At 35.4% G+C, this 23,678-nt stretch overlaps 3 protein-coding genes across 5 annotated transcripts in view; 2 read left to right on the top strand and 1 right to left on the bottom strand.

Moving 5' to 3' along the window:
* The window catches only part of INTU (inturned planar cell polarity protein), a 29,883-nt gene extending 26,689 nt beyond the window's left edge, over positions 1-3,194 (top strand). For all 3 annotated transcript variants that reach the window (XM_081959565.1, XM_081959564.1, XM_081959566.1), the window contains exons 14-16: positions 1,392-1,581; positions 1,800-1,948; positions 2,267-3,194. In XM_081959565.1, the coding sequence (XP_081815691.1) occupies positions 1,392-1,581; positions 1,800-1,948; positions 2,267-2,378 (451 nt within the window). In that variant the 3' untranslated portion in view covers positions 2,379-3,194. The remainder of the gene's footprint in view (positions 1-1,391; positions 1,582-1,799; positions 1,949-2,266) is intronic.
* MFSD8 (major facilitator superfamily domain containing 8) overlaps positions 1-23,678 on the bottom strand; it is a 253,501-nt gene that overhangs the window by 151,383 nt on the left and 78,440 nt on the right. The gene's annotated exons all lie outside the window — the stretch shown is intronic.
* Positions 5,045-21,759, top strand: SLC25A31 (solute carrier family 25 member 31). Its single transcript, XM_081959369.1, has 6 exons — positions 5,045-5,347; positions 7,724-7,851; positions 10,360-10,477; positions 11,473-11,627; positions 17,434-17,559; positions 19,280-21,759. The coding sequence occupies exons 1-6, from the start codon at positions 5,131-5,133 to the stop codon at positions 19,478-19,480; spliced, it is 945 nt and encodes a 314-aa protein (XP_081815495.1). The 5' UTR covers positions 5,045-5,130; the 3' UTR covers positions 19,481-21,759.

Here is a 23,678-nt window from a genome sequence, read left to right as displayed (position 1 = left end):
TTAGGAGGGAAGTACTGAATTTACTGTACTTGTCAGTTGTTGAGATTTTCAAAGATATAACAAAATTAAGACGTGATCCTGAAATACAGGCCCATTATCCCTGAGTCTCAGGAATCTGAATCAGTAAGGTATATAGGTTCTCCACCCATTTTCAGTCTCTTTGTTTGCTTTCCTTATAGCATGTCTCCAACCTTTCCAGGCGCAAGTAAAGCTGTGCACATGCGCATGCTTGCAGTTTCCGTAGCCCTGTTCTGAAAAGATTATGGCTCAGTAGTGGGTCACGACCTGGGGGTTGGAGACCCCTGACTTATAGGACATTGACTCCTCGATGCAGGTTTCAGCCTCAAATAATATGTTGAAACTAATCAATTTTTTAGTTCTTTATTACCTTTATTAAAATAAAAAGTCTACTATTGTATCAGTATTGGGTTTGAACTACCACCCCATGATGCAAAGCTGATTGGGCTTGATAAACCTGTAAAAAAATCCTATCAACATTTATCCCCTATTGTATAGGATTACATTCTAGTATTTACTATTCCCATATTAAATATATAAATATATTATATATGTTTCATGTTGTTAGCATTATATAACTTCTACCATTCTTCCCCCAAAATAAAACCTAACCAGAAAATAAGCCCCAGATTGATTTTAGCGTGCTCCTAATATAAGCCCTACTCCCCCCAAATATGCCCCAGTTAAAGTTGTCATCAGCCAGAGATGGGTGGGTGTGGCCAGCACCAGAGGCAGCAAGGGTGCGGGGGCCAACGGTGTCCGGCAGCAGCCACAGCCTTTGCAACACAGGTGAGTTGATTACCCATCCAGGCAGAGGCAGAGATGGGAAGGCAGGTGATCCGGACACGCTGTGCAAGCCACGGGAAAGCAAGGGTCAGTAGGCCGGAGTGGGCATGGCAGCATTGGCAGCAGACCGTCCAAGGTCACCCAGCTGGCTTTGTGCCTAAATGAGATTAGAACTTATAGTTCCTAGTCTGATACCTTAAACACTACACCAAACTAGGTCCCATGATTATTAAGGCTGGTTAATTAATTTCTTACCTGTATTAGTTACTAAAGAACATAAATCAGTTATTTCCTGATAATAAGTGCTTTGGGGTGAGTTAGAAAGTACTTTCAAGTATATGTGATGTATAATATATTCAATTTTTGAATGCAGTATGCTAATGCTGGGATATGGTATATTAGATGACATCTGAACAGCATTAGAATTGTCTATTATAATGGATTAACTATATTACTAAATACAGAATTATCATATGTTTCCTATTATATTGAAAATCAAAAGTCCTCACCTTTTTCTTTTTGTAATTTATTATTGATGATGTTTATTTATTAGGGATTTATTTGGTTGTTTTCTTTTGGTGTTGAAGGTTGACTTCGGGTCCAGAAAATACCCTCTTTCATTATATTTGTTTAGAAACAATGCATGGAATTTTTATTACTCCAACACATGTTGAAGTAGCACAACTTAGTGGAACTATCCATCCACAGCTCATCAAGAACTTCCATCGCTGTTGTCTTTCCATCCGTTCCATTTTTCAACAAACTATGCTGAGAGAAGTATGTCCTTATATTTTGGGAAGGGGCAAAGGAGAATTCTTTTGCTACAAGCAACATTATAGATATAACTGAGTAGAAAGCTATTTCCTTAGACAAATTTCTGCTTGTAAAAACTACCCTTTCACCAGATATTTCAGAATTATCATATAAAATGTGACTTTTTTATTACGTCTCCATACTGCCAATTGAGATATTAATTCTGTTGCCCTTTACTGTAGAATAAAAAGTCCAGGAGAAGATCAAAATCCCAAAAAGCAAATTTGGACCTAAATCAAGTGAAAGAACATGGTATATTATTTGAGTGTGCTCCTGACAGCGGTATTGACCAAAAGAAATCCGATTCCACTATAATGTACTGGGTGGTAGGGTAAGTAATACTGTTTTCTTAATTTAGTCTAAATATTTATTACCTGATTGTCCAAATTCTCAGAACATGCAATGTTTTTTTATATTCTTCCCTAATCCAACATTTGGTAGTAGAAACTGTTGTATACTAAAATGTAGCAAAGGTTAAATTCATACATAAATTTACATATTTGAACGTTTCAACAATCTGTACTGGACTTTTAGAATTGTATCTAATTTTGATAAATCTGTTTTAATCCTTTAGTAAATTCTTGTTTAAATATTGTTTTTCATATATATTTTAATCCTCTGCTGACACTGAATTATGTTTTTTCTGTAGGAGACTCTTCCTAGATCCCAAGCCTCGGGAATTTTATGTCTGTTTTCATGATTCAGTCACAGAAGTTGCTGTTGAATTGGCTTTTAAGTTATCATTTGGCTTAGCTGTATAGATAAATGTATCTGCAGTTTTTCATTTTCCATGTCACAGAAAACACAGAAGTATTACATTGTGGTTTTGTTTGTGGTGCCCTTTAAAATATTCCCTAAAATCAGTTACGTAATCTTTTTAAAAATCACACATTTATAACACTATTTATGAAAGTCATTCCTTTCAGAAGACTGGAAGTTGGATGAGTTATGGTATTATATATTAATTAAAAATTATATGTAAATATTACCTATAGAATCAATGATCAAGATCTATACACAACCACATTTTCCCCTTAAATCTATATCCTTGGAAGATGCACCTTTAGGCCTTGCAAAGAATCTCACTCATGCAGTTAAAATAGAGATTTCTATTATGTATGCACCTTTTTGGACTTCATTTAAAGAATACAATGTAAAGCTTGCATATTATGTCAGAGGTAGGGAACTATTTTATTTCAATTTGATATGGGGTTTAAGATCAAAATATGTGGATACCAAAACTAAGGTTCAAAACTTCAGATGATTACAATGATTTTATCAGAGACAGAGAAAAGAAATTTTAGTTTCTACTGTCGTCTAGTGATTGTCCACATTATGCAGTCTTGATCTGGTGGCCTTAACAAATGGATTCCTTAAGTCTTGCAGAAAATTTATATGCAAATTCTTAGGGGACGTAGTTTACCTTACATTAAATGGATATAGTACTTTGTGATACAAAAAGAAGTTATATTTATCTTTAGAAAATACTTGTTATAAAGTAAAACTAAATGTTTCCTAGTACATTGCAGACAATGTTATATGACTTTTTTTACAATAAAGGAATATTCTTCAAATAGTCTTGGATATAATGTAATTCTTTTCATTTAATTTTTAACTCAAATATATCTTTTTATGGGTTCATTATGTTCCTGATAGTTAAAGACATGCTTTTTAATTATACTAAAATATAAAGCACTATCAGTCACATATTCATATCAATAATTTCTTGAACATATAAACATACATTAGAGAACTATACTTAGCACTAGATTTTTGAAAGTAAGGACCAAACTAGATGAACGTTATAAATAACAATCATGGCTTGATTTAGGGCATGAAGTCATAAATCAACTACAGTGACTAAGCCAAAGGCTGCATACAATATGTTCAGTATGATATGTAGACCAGCCAAGGTAGGCTTTTTACAGGATTTTTAAATCTGGACTCTGATTTTTCTCACTACCGTCCAAATTCAGGAAAGTTTTCATGCTTAGAATTTCTATTGGAAAATTAATGTCTTATGTAAATTAGAGACTTTATTGCAATGCCAATAAAGCAACAAGTCAATTGAGACTGCAGAAACAAAATATAAATTTATTCCTAATTTAATGAACAGCATCTTGTCCAACTTGATCCTTGGAATATTTTTCAATCATTGAGAGATGGAAAACAAATATGAGTGGTCAGATGTAAAACTAAGAGGTACTATATGCTAACCCATTTTCAGAATAAGGAACCTCACTAATCCTTTATGACTTCCACTTGAGCAGTAAGCAGCTTCAGTTGGTGTACCAGTGATATCTTTTTGTGATCCAGCAAATTCTTCCTGTATTTATTGCCAAACGATAATTGTAATGCACGTTCCTTGGGGCTACCTTTGAAGATAATTCAAAAAATGCTCATTTAGAAGGCAATGGTATGGATGCTGGCAGGTGAGAGATACTTTGCTAATATAAACCTAGAGCTGCTGCATTGGTTGCCAAAAGCTTCCAGGTCTACTTCAAAGTGTTATTTTTAACCTATAAGCCTTATATGGCTCAGCTCCTCATTACCTTTGGACCATTTATTCTGAATACAATGTGCTTATCCTGGTATATATATTTAGGGTCCCTATTCCACAAGAAGGAAATGGTGATGCAAAGCCTGATTTTGGCAGCAAATCAAATATTATGGACCAGGAACTGGGTATGTTTAGCTTAAGAGAAAGAAGGACTAGGGGAGACATGATAGCATTGTTCCAATATCTCAGAGGTTGCCACAAAGAAGAGGGAGTCAAACTATTCTCCAAAGCACCTGAGGGTAGAACAAGAAGCAATGGGTGGAAACTAATCAAGGAGAGAAGCAACTTAGAACTGAGGAGAAATTTCCTGACAGTGAGAACAATTAATCAGTGGAACAGCTTGCCTCCAGAAGTTGTGAATGCCCCAACACTGGAAGTCTTTAAGATGTTGGATAGCTATTTGTCTGAAACGGTATAGGGTTTCCTGCCTAGGCAGGGGGTTGGACTAGAAGACCTCCAAGGTCCCTTCCAACTCTACTATTGTATTATTGTATTGTATTAGCCTCTGAGGTGCAATTAGTTGCTTTTTTTTTTGTAAATCTAATTTTTTTTAGATGGGTAATATCAAAATTCCAAAAAAAATATAGTTAATGTGAAATGTGGATGAATACTGGAAAACCTTCGCAATGGTTGCATTAACTAAGGTGAAAGGTCCTCCTTCAGTCAAGTTCTCTCTTGCAGGCTTTCTTCCTTCATTTTAGGCCTCAGCTCACTATTCTGAACTTGGCTCCATCTTCAAAAGCCCCAACCTTTCCTTTAAAAGGAAAAGGCAGGACGGTTGCTGTGATTGGGTGATTCGGCATCATGTGGCTGGAGAATGAAGTGGGGGGAGGGGAGGGGAACTCCATTAGCTCTTTCTGAGCAGTGACAGTTAGAAGTGTTGCCTGGTGCTGGGTGATGCTGCTTGCAGGCCCTAGTTCCACCATTATCTTTCTTTCTACCCAACTGACATCATGCTGGCTGCTGAAGGGCAGCAGCTTTTCGACCCTGTCTCCTTTGGAAAGGACCTCATGATAGGTGGGGTGGCAGCTGCTATTTCCAAAACGACAGTCGCACCCATTGAGCGGGTGAAGCTCCTGCTCCAGGTTCAGGCCTCATCCAAGCAGATCCGTGCGGACCAGCAATACAAAGGCATGATAGACTGCATTGTACGCATTCCTCGGGAGCAAGGTATGTTAGCCCTAGAAATAGTCCTCCTTTCAAAGTTATTGTGGCCAAAATCCCTGTTTTAAAACTTTCTCTCCCATGAACCCAACAAGCTAAAGGACTTTAGTTTTCTTTTAGATACATTATATTATTTATTAAATGTATTTGCCACCATCTCCACAGGGCATCTCTTGAGCTGCAATTTAGCAGAATCCTTTACTACTGGCTACGTGAATAGGACTTAAAGGACTTGTGTCTTTTATACAACACCCAATCCGTGAACAGAGAGGGTGAAAATGATAGTCAAAACATCTAGCAAAATCCAGGTTACCTACACTTACACTTAATTCCATTTCTCCAAACTGCAATATAATAATCTTAGCCTAGTGGTGATGGATTAGTTTGAATGTATATGAATTCTTTAAATATCAGTCATCTTATTGAAACAATTCTAAATATATCCTAAGTTTACCTGCCAGTTTTGAATTGAATCTTTGCCATGAATGCATGGGATTGATTGCTGGCCTGTACTTATTGTAAATGCAGAAGCTATTGATAAAATTGCATATAGTGAGCTACTTAATTCTACAAATAACATCAATATAAATTTCCCATTGCCATGTCAATATAACCTGATGCCATTTCTGTTTGGAAGTAAGGCCCACTGAGTAAAGTAAAATCTACTGCCAAGAGCATGAGGATTGTAACCTTTATTTCTTATTATTTAGTAATTCCAGCCCTGATTTGTTTAGAAATCAACAACTGTGTTTTCTTATCTTTGTGATTAAATAGTTTAGGATCTTGATTACTGGTTAATTTTTCCAAATAATGTAGTAACAGCATTAACAGAATGTGAATTTATTCATTTTTAAATGTTATTTAGTATAATTTTTCTATTATAAAACTCAAGAATATGTAATATCCCATCCACCATGTTTGTCTCTGCACGATAATATCTTTTGCCCTCTGGAAATTTTTGTGATGTTCTGCCTGTGTGTGTGTGTGTGTGTGTGTGTGTGTGTGTGTGTGTGTATCTGTGCATATGTATGCTGTGATGAAATATACTCAAATTCTTAATTGTGGGTTGTCACCGAAGCAACTCTAAGCTTAGTAAAATCAGCTACACCAGTGATGGCTAACCTTATTGTCATTGCATGCCAAAAGTATGCGCACACATGTCTTCCAACACCCATAATGCAATGCATGCATGACACCAGCCCCCCCCTGCATATGCGTACATGACCCCCATGCTTTCCCCCCCCCGTGCATGCATGTTCAACCCCCTCTGCAAATGTGTGCACTCCTCCCATGCACATGCATGGTGGACACCCAAAAATCAGCTGGCCGGTGGGAGGCATGCATGCATGTGCAGTGGAGCTAAGCTGGGGCGACGGCTTGCGTGCCCATACACGTGCCATAGGTTCACCCTAGCTATACCACTGAAAACCATATGAATATCATCTCATAGAACTGGCTTCATTGTAAAGATTTAATCCTTACTGTTGTCCAGGCCTTTGCCAAATTTGTGCTCATATTTAAACAAATTTAGTGCTTCCTAATATTGAGAACTATATGGAAGCTCTTGGTAAACTCATGAGATAAAATACAGTAGTAAATTGTAGTGTTCAAAACTAGTACTCCATAACTTGTTCATATTTTGGAAATATTACACAAATTAATGTTGATGCCATCTTATTATAAAGTCATATGGATCAACTGGTGATTTTTTTCACCCATTTCTAGTCAATTTGCCTTGCATATTCTAAAACTTGTTCGGTTTTACAAAAGCCGTCACAGCCTGTTTTATTTTTTTCAGCAGATTTTTTGAGAGGTATATTAAGAACAATACCATCTTGTAATGAGAGGTTTTGCTGTAAATAAAATGGATCTTATATATACAACTCTGAGTTCTATTGTAATTATGCAATTGATACTATGTTTTTGATATTGTATATTGTTGTTGTTATTATTATTATCATCATCAAATTTACTGTATTTGCCACCCATCTTGCAGTTCAAAGCAACTCTTACATGTCTTAGATATAGAGTAAGAATGGAGCAAGCACATTGGAATGGTTCTGAGAACAGCACAGTATAGATCTCAACTAATTATTAATTAATTTTGTTGCCATTTCTGATCTCAGTCCTAGATGTAAGCTTCCACTGCTTAGTTATCAAATAGTTAAGATTAGAATAATAATTCAAAAGTTAAGCATTGACTTTGGAAACAATATAAATGTTAAAGTTGTTCAGTAGTAACTTGGTTTTGACATGTTTTTAATTTATTTCAAGTGTTTAAACTTGAAATAAATTGAAAAAGTTTCAGTAATAAGTTTAGTTATGCAGTTTTAAACTATTTAAAATGGGAACCCTATACATTTTAAAATCTTCTATCTATAGGATTTCTCAGTTACTGGCGTGGCAATCTTGCCAATGTTATTCGATATTTCCCAACTCAAGCCCTAAACTTTGCCTTTAAGGACAAATACAAACAGATTTTCATGGCTGGAGTTGATAAAGATACACAGGTAAGTCTGATTTAATAAAGGTTTATTTCAAAAGTTTTCCTTTGTTTTAATCTTAAGAAGTACTGGAAATGTGGGTTTCTTTTGAATGATTATGGGCATTATATAGAAGACATTGGCTGGGATTTATTGTTGGCTATTATTGGTGTAAGCATCTCCTGAGTTAACTAACACTTATGAGACATGCCCGCCAGGAAAAAAATATGTATGTACTTTATATGGCTTGATAGTCTTTTCCTACAGCCCTTTGAAACTATAGAGAAGGGTCATAGTAAGAAAGCAGAATCATTGAAAATTTGTTTTATTCCTATCATGCATAAAAATGCAAAATATTTAATAAAGGATCAAATCAATGGTTACATGAGGAAATGCTGAGTCTTATTACTTGGAATGCCTCCACTTAAGACCCACTAATATGTTAGTTTATTTTTTCAGTGTTCTAATACCTGTTGTATTAAGGCAGCAATACTCTGCTTAATCTATTCTAGATGTGTTGGAATGTCAGCAAGCTAGAAATCCCAGATAGCATACTTCTGACCACTTGAAAATGAAGGAAGGAAATTTGTGTGAGAGTGTGTAGGCATGAATAGTGAACAAAAAAGGGATCAGAATTTCAGTTAGTTGCAGTCTTACAACTTAAATGTTTTAAGCTATGACACCTACCCAGGTTGTAAGTTCCAATAACTATAGTTGAAATGTATCTGTAAAGTATTAGCTTTGGCCAGGTTATATTAACCAAACAGATTTCAGCATTATCTAATTGTCTGAAACCTGATTGATCAATCACTTGAACGCATGGCTGCTTTTGAAAATAATTGTCTGCATTGATATATAGATTATTGGCTGTTGCGTCCCCTACAATGTCTTTTCAATCTGTAAATGTTTAAATGAATATATTTCTAAAAGGCATTGAAGAATTAATACCATTTCATTTGCTAGGAAGTAATAATAAAAATAAATAGTTTTTAATCATCTGTACAATTGTGCAGTATAATAGTGGAAAGTAATTTGCTTTCCAAATATTTTAGATTTCATATTTCATTTTAATTAATGTAATGTAATTGTAAACCACTGGGAATCTTGATTAAAATATGCCAATACAGTAAATGAATTTTTATTTATTTTTTAAAAGTTATATGGTAGACAATAGAGAGAAAGTATACAAAGTTTTGTATCTAATGAGCTCGTCAACCTTTGAGGAAAGGATGTTTTTAAAAAGACATATGTTTATTTACATAAGTGCCCTAAATATATAAATAAGAATAGTATCAAGGAGAATTAAAACTCCCTTTTCCCAGTAGACAATTTGTCTATATTTACTTTAATATCTTCTGAATTAGCAAATACTTATTTCACATTTAAGGTTATTTAATTTATGAGCACTTGCAAATGACCTTATTTAATCTTCAATATTTTTGTATTACATGTTCATCTTCTGTCAATTTAAGGCAAATTAATTCTTAAATTATTATTCTAGAGAACATGGGAATGTCTCTTTCCAGTGAACAGAACTATTGATGCCTAGATATGAACATGCCCATGCTATTTTCTTGGCAACAACACAGAAGCAATTTACCAATAACTTTTTACAAAATGCTTTTCTGATTTCTGGGCTAATCTGCGGCCCTTAGTTTTCTCTTATCTCAGATCTAAGTACAGAAAGAGCCTACACTGCTTAGCTTTTGAGATCAGCCAAGTTCAGTAAATCTTGCCATTTACTCCATAATATAATGGAGTATAATGAATGAAAGCTAAAATAACTGAGCTGCAGTGCATAAATAAAACCACTGGAAGGTGTATTTTAACAAAAGATATGAATAATTGCAAAACTACCACATTCATTTGAATTAAACAAGAGTTGCCTTGTTTAACAGCATAAATGAAACATACACTTGAATCTAAAATTGTAAATGCAGTACTTTTCAAAGAAGTTAATCCAGAATACTTCAAAACATGTAAGTAACTAAATTACTTACACTTTAACACATAAAGTTCAGGGTGGTTTCTTTAAGAAAATGTGTTATAAGATAAAAGCTATGATATCTGCAATCAAAATAATTTTGAACATTATTTTCTATTCATAGCAATTGACATAGGTTGAAATGAAAGGATATTGTGAGTATATATGATTAGTAATTTTGTCATCCAAACTCCCAAAAATGTTGGTCATTTGCTTTTATTTGAATTTGATCATACATAAAATCAGTGTCATCTCAACATTAGTTTACAATAGTTGAGATATTCATCCAAAAAAAAGAGCTTGAATCAGGGGTGAAATCCAGCAGGTTCTAATAGGTTCTAGAGAACTGGTAGCGGAAATTTTGAATTTGGAGAACCGGCAAATACTACCTCTGGCTGGCCCCAAGTGGGGTGGGAATGGAGATTTTTTAATATCCTTCCCCTGTCACACCCACCAAGCCACGCCCACAGACCAGTAGGGAAAAATTTTGAATTTCACCCCTGGCTTGATTGCAACATTTATTTTGAACCGAGAACTTATTTCTATTACAGTTTATGAGATGGTTCGTTTCAAATCTGGCTGCTGGTGGAGCAGCTGGGGCTACTTCACTGTGTGTAGTATATCCATTAGACTTTGCACGAACTCGATTGGGTGCTGACATTGGCAAAGGTAAGGTGCTATATGTTAAAAATGTTTTAAAGATGTGTCACCTGGCTATTTGAAGTTTCTATATGTTGTACAATCTATACTGAAGATATAATAAAAACTTGATATTTTAAACTTTGAATTACCTATACATAAAGCTAATTAGATAAAGTACATTTAGCTTTTACTTTTTTCAATAGCCATTAGATATCTTTAAGAAGTTCAAAACTATGCCCTTTCTTTAATGTGTTTCCCCACTATTTATTATTCTGTGGAAAATTGCTCTGGACCTGGATATTCCATGGAACAATCTATTTACTATATTAAATTTGAATGACTTAGTGCCAGTTACTTTGAAAATGAAAGATGCCATCCAAAGTTTCCTCATTTATATAGCATGTAAAAATATCACAGGATATTTGTTTTTAGTTTACCATGGCATGTTAACGCATTCTAACAAAAAAAACAACAACCCATGATTAATTTGGGGGTAACTGATTTGAAGTTCTTTTATGACTTGTTTTCATTTGGGCTTATTACATCTGAACAATAAATGGGATTGACTGATTGTAGGGTGATTATTGAGACTGGTGTGGTTTAGTTTGGTTTGGTTTAAGGCTTGGTGTTCTTCCACTCAGTGATATTCTTTTTGTATGTATTATTTATTTCTTTTATCTGTAAATTACCCTGAAGTTGGTTGGCCTTAAAATTGGATTAAATAAATACATAAATTCTGAATTACCTCTGATTTGTTTTTGTGCTCAACATGTTTCTTCTGGAAATTGGCAGAATGGAAGGAATAAACAAACCACAAATTGGCCAAACAAAATATAGTTACCTGATTCATCTACAAAATTGACTCTTGTTTCTCATCAGATTTGGCAATCTGTCCAGATAGAGACCTCTACGGCTGAGGAAATTGTTTACAAAATGGCTAGTAGGGATCTTTTGTTTTTACTTATGCTTCAAATATTTTAACATGTTTTTGAAAATTTACTTTTTTTAACTTCATTTTTAAGGTCCCAATGAGAGACAATTCGCAGGTCTAGCTGACTGTATTGCTAAAATTGCTAGAAAAGATGGAATTACTGGTCTATACCAAGGATTTAGCGTTTCAGTACAGGGAATTATTGTATATCGAGCATCTTATTTTGGATGTTATGACACCATAAAAGTAAGTTTTTTTAACTATTTTTTTCAAAAACATTGAGAATTGATATGCTATATTTATTATACATGTTTTATATGATAATTTATGTAAAATATACAGCATTATTTCATTCCTTTGCCATCCTGGAGTCAATCTATTCCACCATGTTCCTGGGCTGTAGTTTTCTGTCTTATGTATAAGTTCTACATGACATATTATACAATACAATACAATAGCAGAGTTGGAAGGGACCTTGGAGGTCTTCTAGTCCAACCCCCTGCCTGGGCAGGAAACCCTATACGGTTCCAGACAAATGGCTATCCAACATCTTCTTAAAGACTTCCAGTGTTCATTCACAACTTCTGGAGGCAAGCTGTTCCACTGATTAATTGTTCTAACTGTCAGGAAATTTCTCCTCAGTTCTAAGTTGCTTCTCTCCTTGAATAGTTTCCACCCATTGCTTCCTGTTCTACCCTCAGGTGCCTTGGAGAATAGTTTGACTCCCTCTTCTTTGTGGCAACCCCTGAGATATTGGAAAACTGCTATCATGTCTCCCCTAGCCCTTCTTTTCATTAAACTAGACATGCCCAGTTCCTGCAACCCTTCTTCATATGTTTTAGTCTCCAGTCCCCTAATCATCTTTGTTGCTCTTCTCTGCACTCTTTCTAGAGTCTCTACATCTTTTCTACATCGTGGCAACCAAAACTGAATGTAATATTCCAAGTGTGGCCTTACCAAGGCATTATAAAGTGGTATTAACACTTCACGTGATCTTGATTTTATTCCTCTGTTTATGTAGCCTAGAACTGTGTTGGCTTTTTTGGCAGCTGCTGCACACTGCTGGCTCATATTTAAATGGTTGTCCACTAGGACTCCAAGATCCCTTTCACAGTTACTACTATTGAGCAAGGTACCACCTATACTGTACCTGTGCATTTTGTTTTTCTTGCCTAAATGTAGAACCTTCCTCTTTTCACCATTGAATTTCATTTTATTAGATAGTACCCAATGTTCAAGTTTGTCAAGATCCTTCTGTATCTAAAACCTGTCTTCTCGAGTGTTGGCTATTCCTGCCAGCTTGGTGTCATCTGCAAATTTGATGAGTTCCCTGTTTATCCCCTTGTCCAAATCATTTATGAAGATGTTGAAGAGTACTGGGCCTAAAACAGAGCCTTGGGGTACTCCACTGCATACTTCCCTCCATGTAGATGCAGTTGCATTGAAGACAACACGTTGAGTGCGGTTGGTCAGCCAGTTACGAATCCATCTGGTGGTATGCTGTCCAACCCACATTCTTCTACTTTATCTAGTAGTAGGTTATGGTCTACCTTATCAAATGCCTTACTGAAGGCCAAGTAAACTATATCGACGGCATTCCTCTGGTCCATTAATTTTGTCACTTTGTCAAATAATGCAAGATTAGTCTGGCATGATCTGTTTTTGCCAACCCATGTTGGCTTTTGGCTATTACTTTGTTTACTTCTAAGTGTTCGCTAATTCGTTGCTTGATTATCTTTTCCAGAATCTTTCCTGGTATTGAGGTCAGGCTGATAGGTCTATAGTTTCCTGGATTTATTTTTTTCCCCTTTTTGAAGATGGGAACCACATCAGCTCTTTTCCAGTCCTCTGGCAGTTCTCCGGTGTTCCAGGATCTCTGAAAGATATAGTTCAGTGGTTCTGCGATCTCATCTGCCAGTTTCTTCAGAACCCTGGGTGTAATCCGTCCGGTCCTGGTGATTTGAACTCGTCTAGGGTAGACAGGTGCTCACTTACCATTTTCTTCCCTATTTCAATTTGTGTTCCTAATCTGATTTCTGTGGTGCTGTTTCTGATAGGTTGGACTGTTTTATCCCTTTGTGTAAAGACAGATGCAAAAAATGAGTTAAATAATTCTGCTTTCTCCTCTTTTTTTGTTTTTGTTTTTTTACTTTTGTGGCAAGCCTTTCTTCATTGTGAGCCTTAGCTTTCCTTACTTCATCTGTACAGGCTCGGGCTATTTGCTGATATTCTGCCTTAGTTATGTCCCCCTCTTTCCACTTTTTATACTTAACTTTTTTTGTCTTTCAATTTGTCAGAGAGTTCTTTATGCAGACATGCTGGTTTCTTTTTGGAGCTGTTGTTTTTCTTCTTCATTGGTATTGTGCTTGACTGACCTTTTGTAATCTCATTTTTCAAACTTTCCCAAGCTTCTTGAGTTGTTTTCCCCTTGAGGATTCTCATCCATGGAATTCTTCCCAAGCTCTCTCTAAATTTATTGAAATTAGCTCTCTTAAAATTCAAAACTCTAGTTTGACTTTGTTCTACTACTTGTGTTTGCATAATGTTGAATTCCAATATTGCATGGTCACTTTCCCCCAGGGTTCCTATGGCTTCAACACCTTCTATCATTTCTTCTCTGTTAGTGAGGATTAAGTCTAATATGGCCGATCCCCTTGTTCCCTTCTTTACTTTTTTGGAAACAAAGTTGTCTGCTAGGTTCGTTAGGAACCTGTTGGATCTTCCACTTGGTGCAGAGTTTGTCAGGGTCTGTCAGGGTAGTTGATGTCAGGGTAGTTAAAATCCCCCATTACTATTGTGGTGTGCTTCCTACATACCTTAGTTAGCTGACTAGCAAAAAGTTCATCTACTTCCTCTGCTTGGTTGGGTGGCCTGTAGTATAGACCTATGGCAATGTCATTTCCCCCCCCCCCAACTTTTAATATTGACCCAAATGCATTCAAGATAGTTCTCATCATTGTTGTGCTCTATTTCTGTAGAGATGTAGTTATTTCTTATATATAATGCAACTCCACCTCCTCTTTTATTTGGTCTATTTCTTTTAAATAATTTAAATCCTTCTAGCTGTATGTTCTATTTGTGGATTTCATCCCACCAAGTTTCTGTAATGGCAACAATATCGTATCTGCCCTCATTTACTTGAATTTCTAATTCATTCTGTTTATTCCTCATACTCTGTACATTGGGGTATAGACATGTGAGTCCATTTTGATTGACTCTGTGTTTACTGTCTACATAACATGTGTTATGCCTGACTGCCCCTATTTTCTTGCCACTTGTACGATTCATGCACATGGTATGGCACTCACTATTAAATGCTTGGTTTTGCTTGACAGCAGGAGTGATAATCTTACCCGCACAAACATCTATGTTACTGATAACCCTATGAATTTTAGATTGCTGGGGACAGAAATGTTCTATATCAATTAATTCTCTGTCCCCGCTGTTCAGTTTAAATGTTTATCCAGAAAATCTGTGAATTTAATGCCAAGTAACTCAGTCCCTTTTGTGGATGGGTGCAAACCATCTCTTTTGTACAGTTTTTCATTGGACCAGCTGCAGGCATCATGACTAATAAAACCAAAGCCTTCCCTTTTACACCACTCCTTTAGCCAAACATTAAACTCTGCTACACGCTGGCCCTTCCCTTTTTGTTCCTTATATACTGGTAAAACCTCTGAAAAGATAAGCCTACAACCTACACTACTAAGTTCATACCCCAAGCTCTGGAAATCATTCTTCACAGAAAGTACATCTTTTTGGGACAGATCATTTGTGCCAAGATGTATAATACCATCAACGTCACAGTCCTTACTTGCATTCTTGACTATCTTAAGAACATGCCTCTTGTCTCTGCGGGCAGTAGCACCTGGCAGACACCTGATCTCTTTTAAAACTTCCATATCCTTTCCTAAATTTACATCCTTTACGATTGAATCACCAACCAGAAGATGACTTCTCTTTTTACATACCTTGATCTTCTTGTGCGACTGATGGGTGATACCTGGGTCCCCATTTCGCCTTTCCAAAGAAAGTTCTTTATTTTGGACCATGATCCCCTGCTTATTTGAGTCATCATTATCACAACTACCTTGACCTGTCTCTTTAGTATCCCCATTAAGGTCAGCAAGGGCGCTATATCTGTTATGCTGGGTCACAGCAAAAGCTTTGTGTTTATGGTTCACAGCTATCATCCTGCCAACTCCCACGGTTGTCCAGACTGCTCTTCTCCTGCAGGATCTTTGCGGTAGAGGGGGCTGATAGCGTGGCACCTCCATAGTATGGAATGGCCGAATTGGGCACCTAATTTCCTCTTGGAGACCACAGATTAGAGATTCTAGATAGGTACTCTGTCTATGTAGACTAGTAATTTGTTTACAAAGGGGACAGTATCCAAATTTGAAAAGACTCCTGCGAAAGACAAGTGCAAAACAGTTATTACATTGAACTTAGCTGGTCATTTTGAAATAAAATAAAATCGCAATCTCAAGCACACTAATCCAGAATGTATTATTGCTATTTTGGTTTATAGATATATGATTCACTACCTTAGTCCTCTTTGTCTCTCTGACTCTCCCCTTGTAGCCAGCAGCTCCAATCACCAGCCTCAGGGAAGTTCAAAAATGCCTCAGGGAAGTTCAAAAATATAGATACCTATTTCCTACAAGAATTCAATAGCTTGATAAACTGTAATTGGCACAGCTGGAAGACTTTCTGTAATCAATGACATCTATTAATCATTCACATCTTGACTTCTTTTTCAGTTTTCTTTGACTTTTCACTTATTCAAGGTACATCAGCATGAGTGTATCATGTTCCTCAGACTCTTCTAAAACCAACTTGAATTTCTTATATTTTCCTTCGAGTATCTGGTCTAAGCTATGTTGAACAATTGTAAGCATTTTGCTAAGTAAGGATATTATTTGATTGTTTGCAGATTTTGTGAAATCTTTATTTATATAGAGTAGCATCTTTCAATATCTTAGCATCTGGGTTGTTCTCCATACTTGTTGGCATTATTTATTTAAAATTGGATTAATTCTTCTGCAGCTGCTTGCCATATTTCTGTAGATATTCTGTGACTTCCTCTAGCCTTCTGACTTGGTAACAACTGGAGAGCTGATATAACTTCTTTTGTTTTAGAAGTTCTTGTAAGGGAATATTCACAATCAAGTATTTGTCAATTATTTTTTCTTATCTATCCATCTTGTTTTCTGGGTAGAATATAAGAGTGGTTTATCATGTCTTTCTTCCATGCAATATGAAATTATGCTTTTGTCATTGTCAGTAAAATGATTACTCAGCATTGTCGTGTATTTCTGCTGGTCATATAGGAGTCTGCTTGCTTTAGCTAGACCGTTGTGATAAAATGTATATCTTGAATGACTTTACTGGCAGTATATACTCTTGGTGGACCTCCTTTCTCAGAAAGTCACAACCACCAACTTGAAGCAGAAGACATTCGGAGGGGGAGCAGCATTTTTACTTCAGATAAAATCAGAATGGTTGCTGACTCTAATATTCTGAATACATATTCTCTCTATGTACTATTTTAAAAGTAGTTTTAGTTATTACTGTCTTTAGTTATGTAATTTAGTTAGTATGTATAAATGGATAATGATGACTGACTAAAGAATGTACTTTCTAGAAAGTATTCAGAAAGCACAAAAACAATGAAATATAAATGTAATTGATTTAACCTTTAAAATGATTCTTGATGAATATTTATTTTTCACCTAACTAAAATTTGGCAAGATTGTTGCATTTGGATAAATGTGATTTGAGGTTTTGGTCTCACCAGTGGACCAGAGTTTACCATCTGGACATCTAGCTATATTGTATCTTAATTTTTCATACGAAATATTCCTCCTTTTTAATTTGTCTGACACCTTAAAACGTAAGATGAAAAATATTTTAAATTACTTCAATAATGTAAAATGATTCATCAAAATACTCTGAACAGATAGAAAAATTTTGTATGTGAATATAACTTCATTCATGCTTAAATTTAAATATTTGAATACAAGCCAATGACTAAATTTCCCCTTTTTAGGGAATGCTACCAAATCCGAAAGAAACCCCATTCCTTTTATCTTTTGCAATTGCTCAAGTGGTGACAGTATTTTCTGGGATACTCTCCTATCCATTTGACACTGTCAGAAGACGCATGATGATGCAGGTAAGCAATTCATCCAATGTGAATGTCCTTGTGACTGTCTGGGTTACATCATTCTGTTCTGATATTATTTGTTTCATCTCTCTCTTCTTTAATCAGAAAATGTGATATTAAAATATAATGCTGCCATTGCCCTATCTAACTCAATATTGTCTAATAATTTGAGCAGCAGTTCTTCAGAATCTCAGCAGGAATCTTTTCTACACCTACAGAGATTCTGGAACCTTCTGCAAGCAGGTATTCTGTTACTAAGTAGCCTCTGTATAAGACATACACATTGGCCTATACCTTGCATGCAATTACAATTTCAAATAGGGACCTTGGTATTTATAAACTAGCTATGATTTGTACACAACCGTGACATAGCTAACATTGGAATTGAAAACTAACAAATGGTTTTCTGTTATGTGTTGTATCCAATTATTTTGGCAGTTATTCGATTTTTTTATCACCAGTGTTGGAATCAAAGCAATGGGAGTAAATATTAGCAAATAATACATTTTGTTGAATTGGTAAATTCCGTCCTCAATATTTTTTGTATATGTTTGAGATATTTGAAGGGGTGGGGGCTAAGCTGGTATGCAAGAAAAGAAAGTTAAGGATATATATGTATATATATTTTGTGTGAATGATTCATGATACATAAATTTGGATTAAATCTGTTTTTGTAAAGGAAAAAAGAACCACAACTGTCTCTTTCAATTTATTATTATCGTTACTTCTTTACCATAGAGCCAACATTTAAAACATCTATACATTGCTGAATTATAATCATTTGGTGCCAAATCATAGAACATAGAATGACACAATTGGAAGGGAGATGGAGATCATCTAGTCCAACTCCCTGCTTGAGCGGAAGAGTCTATATCAGTTCAGACAAATGGCTCTTCTTAAAAGCTTCCAGTGATGGGGCACCCACAAGTTCTGAATGCAAGCCATTCCACTGGTTGATTGTTCTCACCATTAGGAAATTACTTCTTTATTTCTTGGTTGTTTCTTTCTTTGATTAGTTTTCATCCATTGGTTCTTGTATTTCCTTCTGATCCCTCTTCCTGCTTGAGCGGAAGAGTCTATATCAGTTCAGACAAATGGCTCTTCTTAAAAGCTTCCAGTGATGGGGCACCCACAAGTTCTGAATGCAAGCCATTCCACTGGTTGATTGTTCTCACCATTAGGAAATTACTTCTTTATTTCTTGGTTGTTTCTTTCTTTGATTAGTTTTCATCCATTGGTTCTTGTATTTCCTTCTGATTTTTTGGAAAATAGGTTGACTTCCTCTACTTTTATTTGTGGCAGCCCCTCAAATAATTGCATTTATATCCCCTCTCAACAGAAATTAAGGAGAATCTACCAGTCTCAGACTGATATTTACTGATAATGAGAAACTTCAGAGTGAAAATCCATTACAGAACTTTGCACCAAAATCAGATATTTAAAAACTAGTAGTTTTTAAACTAGCATTTTTAAAAATTTCCTTTGAAGTGACCTCTTTTAAGTCTGAAGTTTACAGAAAAACTTATTGGAAAATCATAGACATTTTAAGTGTAGTAACAGAGACCTACAACAGGAAAATATTTCTTCATTAAGTTCTTGGCAGTGACAACATTTGAGGTAGTATACCTATAACTTAGTAAAAGAAATATTACAGAATAATTATTTACTATATATCAAGTGTATATGGTTTGCATTAACTTTTATTATATTTGAATGTTTTTGAATTCAGAGTGGAGAGGCCGAACGCCAATATAAAGGAACCATTGACTGCTTTATCAAGATATATGGCCAGGAAGGAATAAAAGCCTTTTTTCGTGGGGCTTTTTCAAATGTTCTTCGTGGGACAGGTGGTGCCTTGGTGCTAGTCCTTTATGACAAAATCAAGGAATTTCTTCATATTGATCCTTCATTAGGCCGATCATCTGACTAAAACCACATTTTACTTGCGTTGCACATGTAGAGATAAAAGTCTTATTGTTTTGCATATTAGTTTATTAATTAGTATTCCACTTTGTAACAAGTCAGTAGTATTTACCGTAATGATTTTAAAGCAATTTAAACGTTACATTTACTTAGTTTTTACTTTCAAAATGCTTTTGCCTATTATTTCCCTTTCCAGTCTTTTCCTTGAGTCGTTATCTTTACCTTCAAAATCAAGATTCCTGGATTTCATCTTGAAGATAAGCAATTCTTTGGGAGGAAGAGGGAGAGAGAAACACTGAATTGCCTAGCCAAAGTTGTCTATCATAGTTGATAACTGAGCTTGGATTGGAATCCAGTTTGGTCCGAGCCAAACCCAGTGGTTTACATTGGAGTTTAAACATTTTTATTAGTAAGAAATAAGAGCTTTTCCAGGCAAGGCAAAGCCCCAGTTAGTACAAATTTATTCAGATTATTTTGTTCAAGAGTTTGAATTAAGGGCATCTTGAAGTGAATGTACTGTAATGTTCTGCAGCAAAGTAATAATATAAGTTTCTTGCTAGGAGACAGATTTCCTTAACCTTTTCCAGTATTACAGAAGGAGGGGGATGTGTATTGAAGCAAAAACTGAGCATATTCAGTTAAAGGAATCGATTACTATGTAAGAATTTCAGTTACGTCTTTCCAAAGCAATAAATTAACTTTGTGTAGTAAAAATCATCAGTGTAAATCAGTTAGTAGAAATTATAATCTCTAAATTTGTTGTTCTTCAATGATACTGTTCACAGGATGCAAAGTGTAGAAATGGAAGGAGAGCCTCAGTGTGCCTTTTGTCAGATACCCACATGGTGATTTACAACAGAAAACAATAACATGTAATAAGCAGAGAAAAAAGACAGGAAATCAGAACAAGAGGGAGAAAGAGAATATTAAAATCAAAAATCAGAGGAAAGGAAATTAAAAGGAATACTTTGTTAAGAATCTACTAACAAATCTGTAAGGCTATTGAAAAAGAATATATTTCACCAATGCTAAAAAAAAGTTTCTGAGCAGATATAAAGAAATCTGCAGAGAAAGATTGATGTTTGTGTAACCATAGTCATCTTTTCAATAGCATCTTCCTTAATGTGCATTGATGCTGGTCTCAGAAAAAAAGAGGTTCAGAAGATTTTATGAAAATAATAAAGAACATCATTTAAGTAGTTAATTGAACCTCTAAGGTTTAAAAGCATATTTAAACTGACCCTGATAAACCAGGAGCTAAAAAAAAATCTAATGATGATACCCAATCAAGAAAATAATCTTATTGTTAACTTCTGCATCAGATTTTTTAGAAGCAAATATCTGGGAAAAATTAGCCTAGTTATTAATAGATTAATAAAATCAGAGTTGACAAGACACCTGCCAGAAAAGATTCCTTCAATTCTTAGCCAAATATTAGGACCAAACATTTATTTGGTCAATTTCATCCACACATTTTAGTAATCTCCATTACGTACAGTTTAATAATTAGGAAAATTATATGGATCCAAATAAACAGGATAAGCATTACCTCTATATCAAACAGGGAGAATAATACCTCAGAGATCAATCTAAAAAGGGCTGGGATTGTTTTCTCCTAAATTTAGAATGAAAAATGATGTAGCATTACAACCGGGATGGCTGATTTCTAATTCCAACATCAAGATAGTAATGAGGAAAGAAAACCTTGATTGTTTGATAGATGGTGCTAAGAAAAGTCATATATCCCAGTCAACAGGTGTACAGAAAACCTTTTTTTCTCTTCATGCATCACTTGCAACTCAAAGATCAAATATCTGTCATAATAACATGCTCACTTGCACCCTGAAAAGATGGGTGAAGAGCTGTAGAAGAATTTTTGTCAACCACCACAGATGAAGGGTGCTTTGAAGTCATTTTTTTGAGATTATGCCCAGATGGTGTCTTCAGGGAAGACAACTTTTACAAACAAATAGTTCTATTAAATTGGTTACAGATAGCATCTTGCTAGTGTCATATTAGAAACAAACAACACTGAGACACTAATTGGTTGATTTGAAAAAAGAACAACTTCAAACTTAACCAGGCACATATTACAAACTTGATATTAAAATGTATTCACAAATACACAATGTGCTTTATTTGCACAATAATCTTAATTATTATAATAATTGATGGATTATAGATTACAGTAGCTAGACACAATGTGCTAAATAAGAATATACTGTATGTAGTTTTAGCTTATTGTGTATTAACCTATGAATCTCTTTCTGCTAAACCATACCTGGAAACTAGGGTTCAATTCACATATTGCATTAAGTCATGGTTTGTTGAATAAAATTAGCTGTTGGGTTTTGTGCTATCTCTCCTTATATTATAAAGAACTGACTGCATTCACATATAGTAAAATATTCTTTTTTATTCCAGTGTTTGTTGAAAGAAATAATTGATTGGTTGTATGTAGATATAGTCCTCACTTAATAACAGTAATTTGGAGCAGAATTTTTCTCACTATGTTATGCAGTTGTATGTCATTATGTGACTGCTGCCTAGCAAAGGAATTTCTGGCACTGTTACATTCTTAAAACTTTTTAATTTAAGCATGTTATGCATTTCATGCGAGAAATAATTAAGAGTCAGTTTTCTTTAAAAGTGAACTGCCCTTTCTAGGCTGTAGAAATACAGGTGTTAAATAATTGGCCAAGGGCAGAAAAGAGATAAAATTTGCTATATCTCATTATGGCTCAGAAGTGATAGACCCAGTAAAGAGCTTTTTTCCTAGTAAATACAGATTGGAGTGCAAGGGTCCAATATGATGTATGTTCACTTGGTATATTTCTCTCTAAGGTCCATCTTTTTCTGCATTAAGATTAAGATTTTGACTAAACCTTGACTCTTCCAATTAGCATCAAGCTTTAGGGTACGTGTATTCATTTAGGAAGAGGCAACATTTATTCTGATGTTGAATATATTACACAACGCGATTGAACAAGCTATCCAGACAATGTAGATTTATCGTAACTGAATATGAACATTCAAGTCTGAATATTGCAGACTTGAACTGGCAATACAAGGAATTAGCAATTTAAGTAAATCAAAAGTTAGATCCAAAGCCAAATGCAGGTGTCCGCAAATTACAACAATTGGGACCAGAATTTCTGTTCCTAAGTGACGCAGATATTTAAGTGAGTCATACTTTTTTTGCCACAGTTGTTAAGTGAATCATATAGTTCAAGAACATGGAGGCATAACCTCAAACTGGCAGGAGGGAAGTTCAAAAGTAATATTAGAAAGTATTGTTTCACAGAAAGAGTGGTGGAAGCTTGGAACCTACTTCCAGCAGAGATAGTGGGTCAATCATCAGTAATGGTTGGGAAGATGGTTTAATGGTGGACAGGACCAAATGGGTTTTTTGGATCCTGGGCAAATGAGCACATGGGTGAGAGAGAGAGATTTATACTGTTTCTTGGGTCCCACCTTAGAGCTTTCTGTTCCTGTGTAAGGGCAGGTATCCTGATTGGTTGTCAGGCTCCCATGGGGCCATGCAGGGGGTAACTTTGTAGGTTGTCAAGTTCCAGGCTTGGTTGAATCTTGCTGGGTGACGATTTAATGAAGAGGGTTGTGTTCTGAAAGGGTGTTGGGCAATTCCTATTATGGCTTCATGGCCTTGTCCTGGTTTGGATCTTGAGTGAGGGCTAATCCTATCATGTCCTAAGGATGAAGGTCCTTTGTTTTGTAGAGAAGCTGTCCCAGCCTTTCTGGGGCTATTAGCAAAGGTGGGGGCTGCTTTCCAAGAGCATGTTTCCTTTTCTCATCCAGGGTGGTATAATATTCTGCCTTTTTAATATTTCCTAGATATTTCATTATTCTAGGAGAGGGGTGGGTGCTAACGTCCTATACTATAAAAGGGAGTTGGTTGCCAAATGCCCAAATTGTGAAGTGGGGGGTGACAATCAACTTTGAGGATGGGTCATATCATTTTTTCCCAAGACTATTGCAACTTCAAATCATTATTAAATGAATGTTGTAAATCAAAGTCTACCTGCATTCAAAAACAACTCCCATTTAAGAAAAATAATTAGTGCAAAGCATCAGAAAAATAGAATCTGAAATGTATTACAGATAGTGTGGGTTATCAGCAAAGTCACAGCCTTCTGCCTGTCCTGTTTATTTGCTCCAGTACACAAAGAAAAGATGGCTGATGGGAG

The sequence above is a fragment of the Natrix helvetica genome (assembly GCF_964273705.1).
Source record: "Natrix helvetica genome assembly, chromosome: 7".
In the NCBI taxonomy this organism is placed as follows: domain Eukaryota; kingdom Metazoa; phylum Chordata; class Lepidosauria; order Squamata; family Natricidae; genus Natrix; species Natrix helvetica.
This window is presented reverse-complemented; position numbering and strand designations above follow the sequence as displayed.

What these genes read in the sequence shown, in the direction of transcription:
- SLC25A31 (XM_081959369.1), top strand. Translation starts at nt 5,131, where the DNA reads ATGCTGGCTGCTGAAGGGCAGCAGCTTTTCGACCCTGTCTCCTTTGGA. An exon ending in GAGTTGATAAAGATACACAG is followed by an intron (nt 7,852 to 10,359) that starts GTAAGTCTGATT and finishes TTTCTATTACAG; the next exon opens with TTTATGAGATGGTTCGTTTC. An exon ending in GATGTTATGACACCATAAAA is followed by an intron (nt 11,628 to 17,433) that starts GTAAGTTTTTTT and finishes TCCCCTTTTTAG; the next exon opens with GGAATGCTACCAAATCCGAA.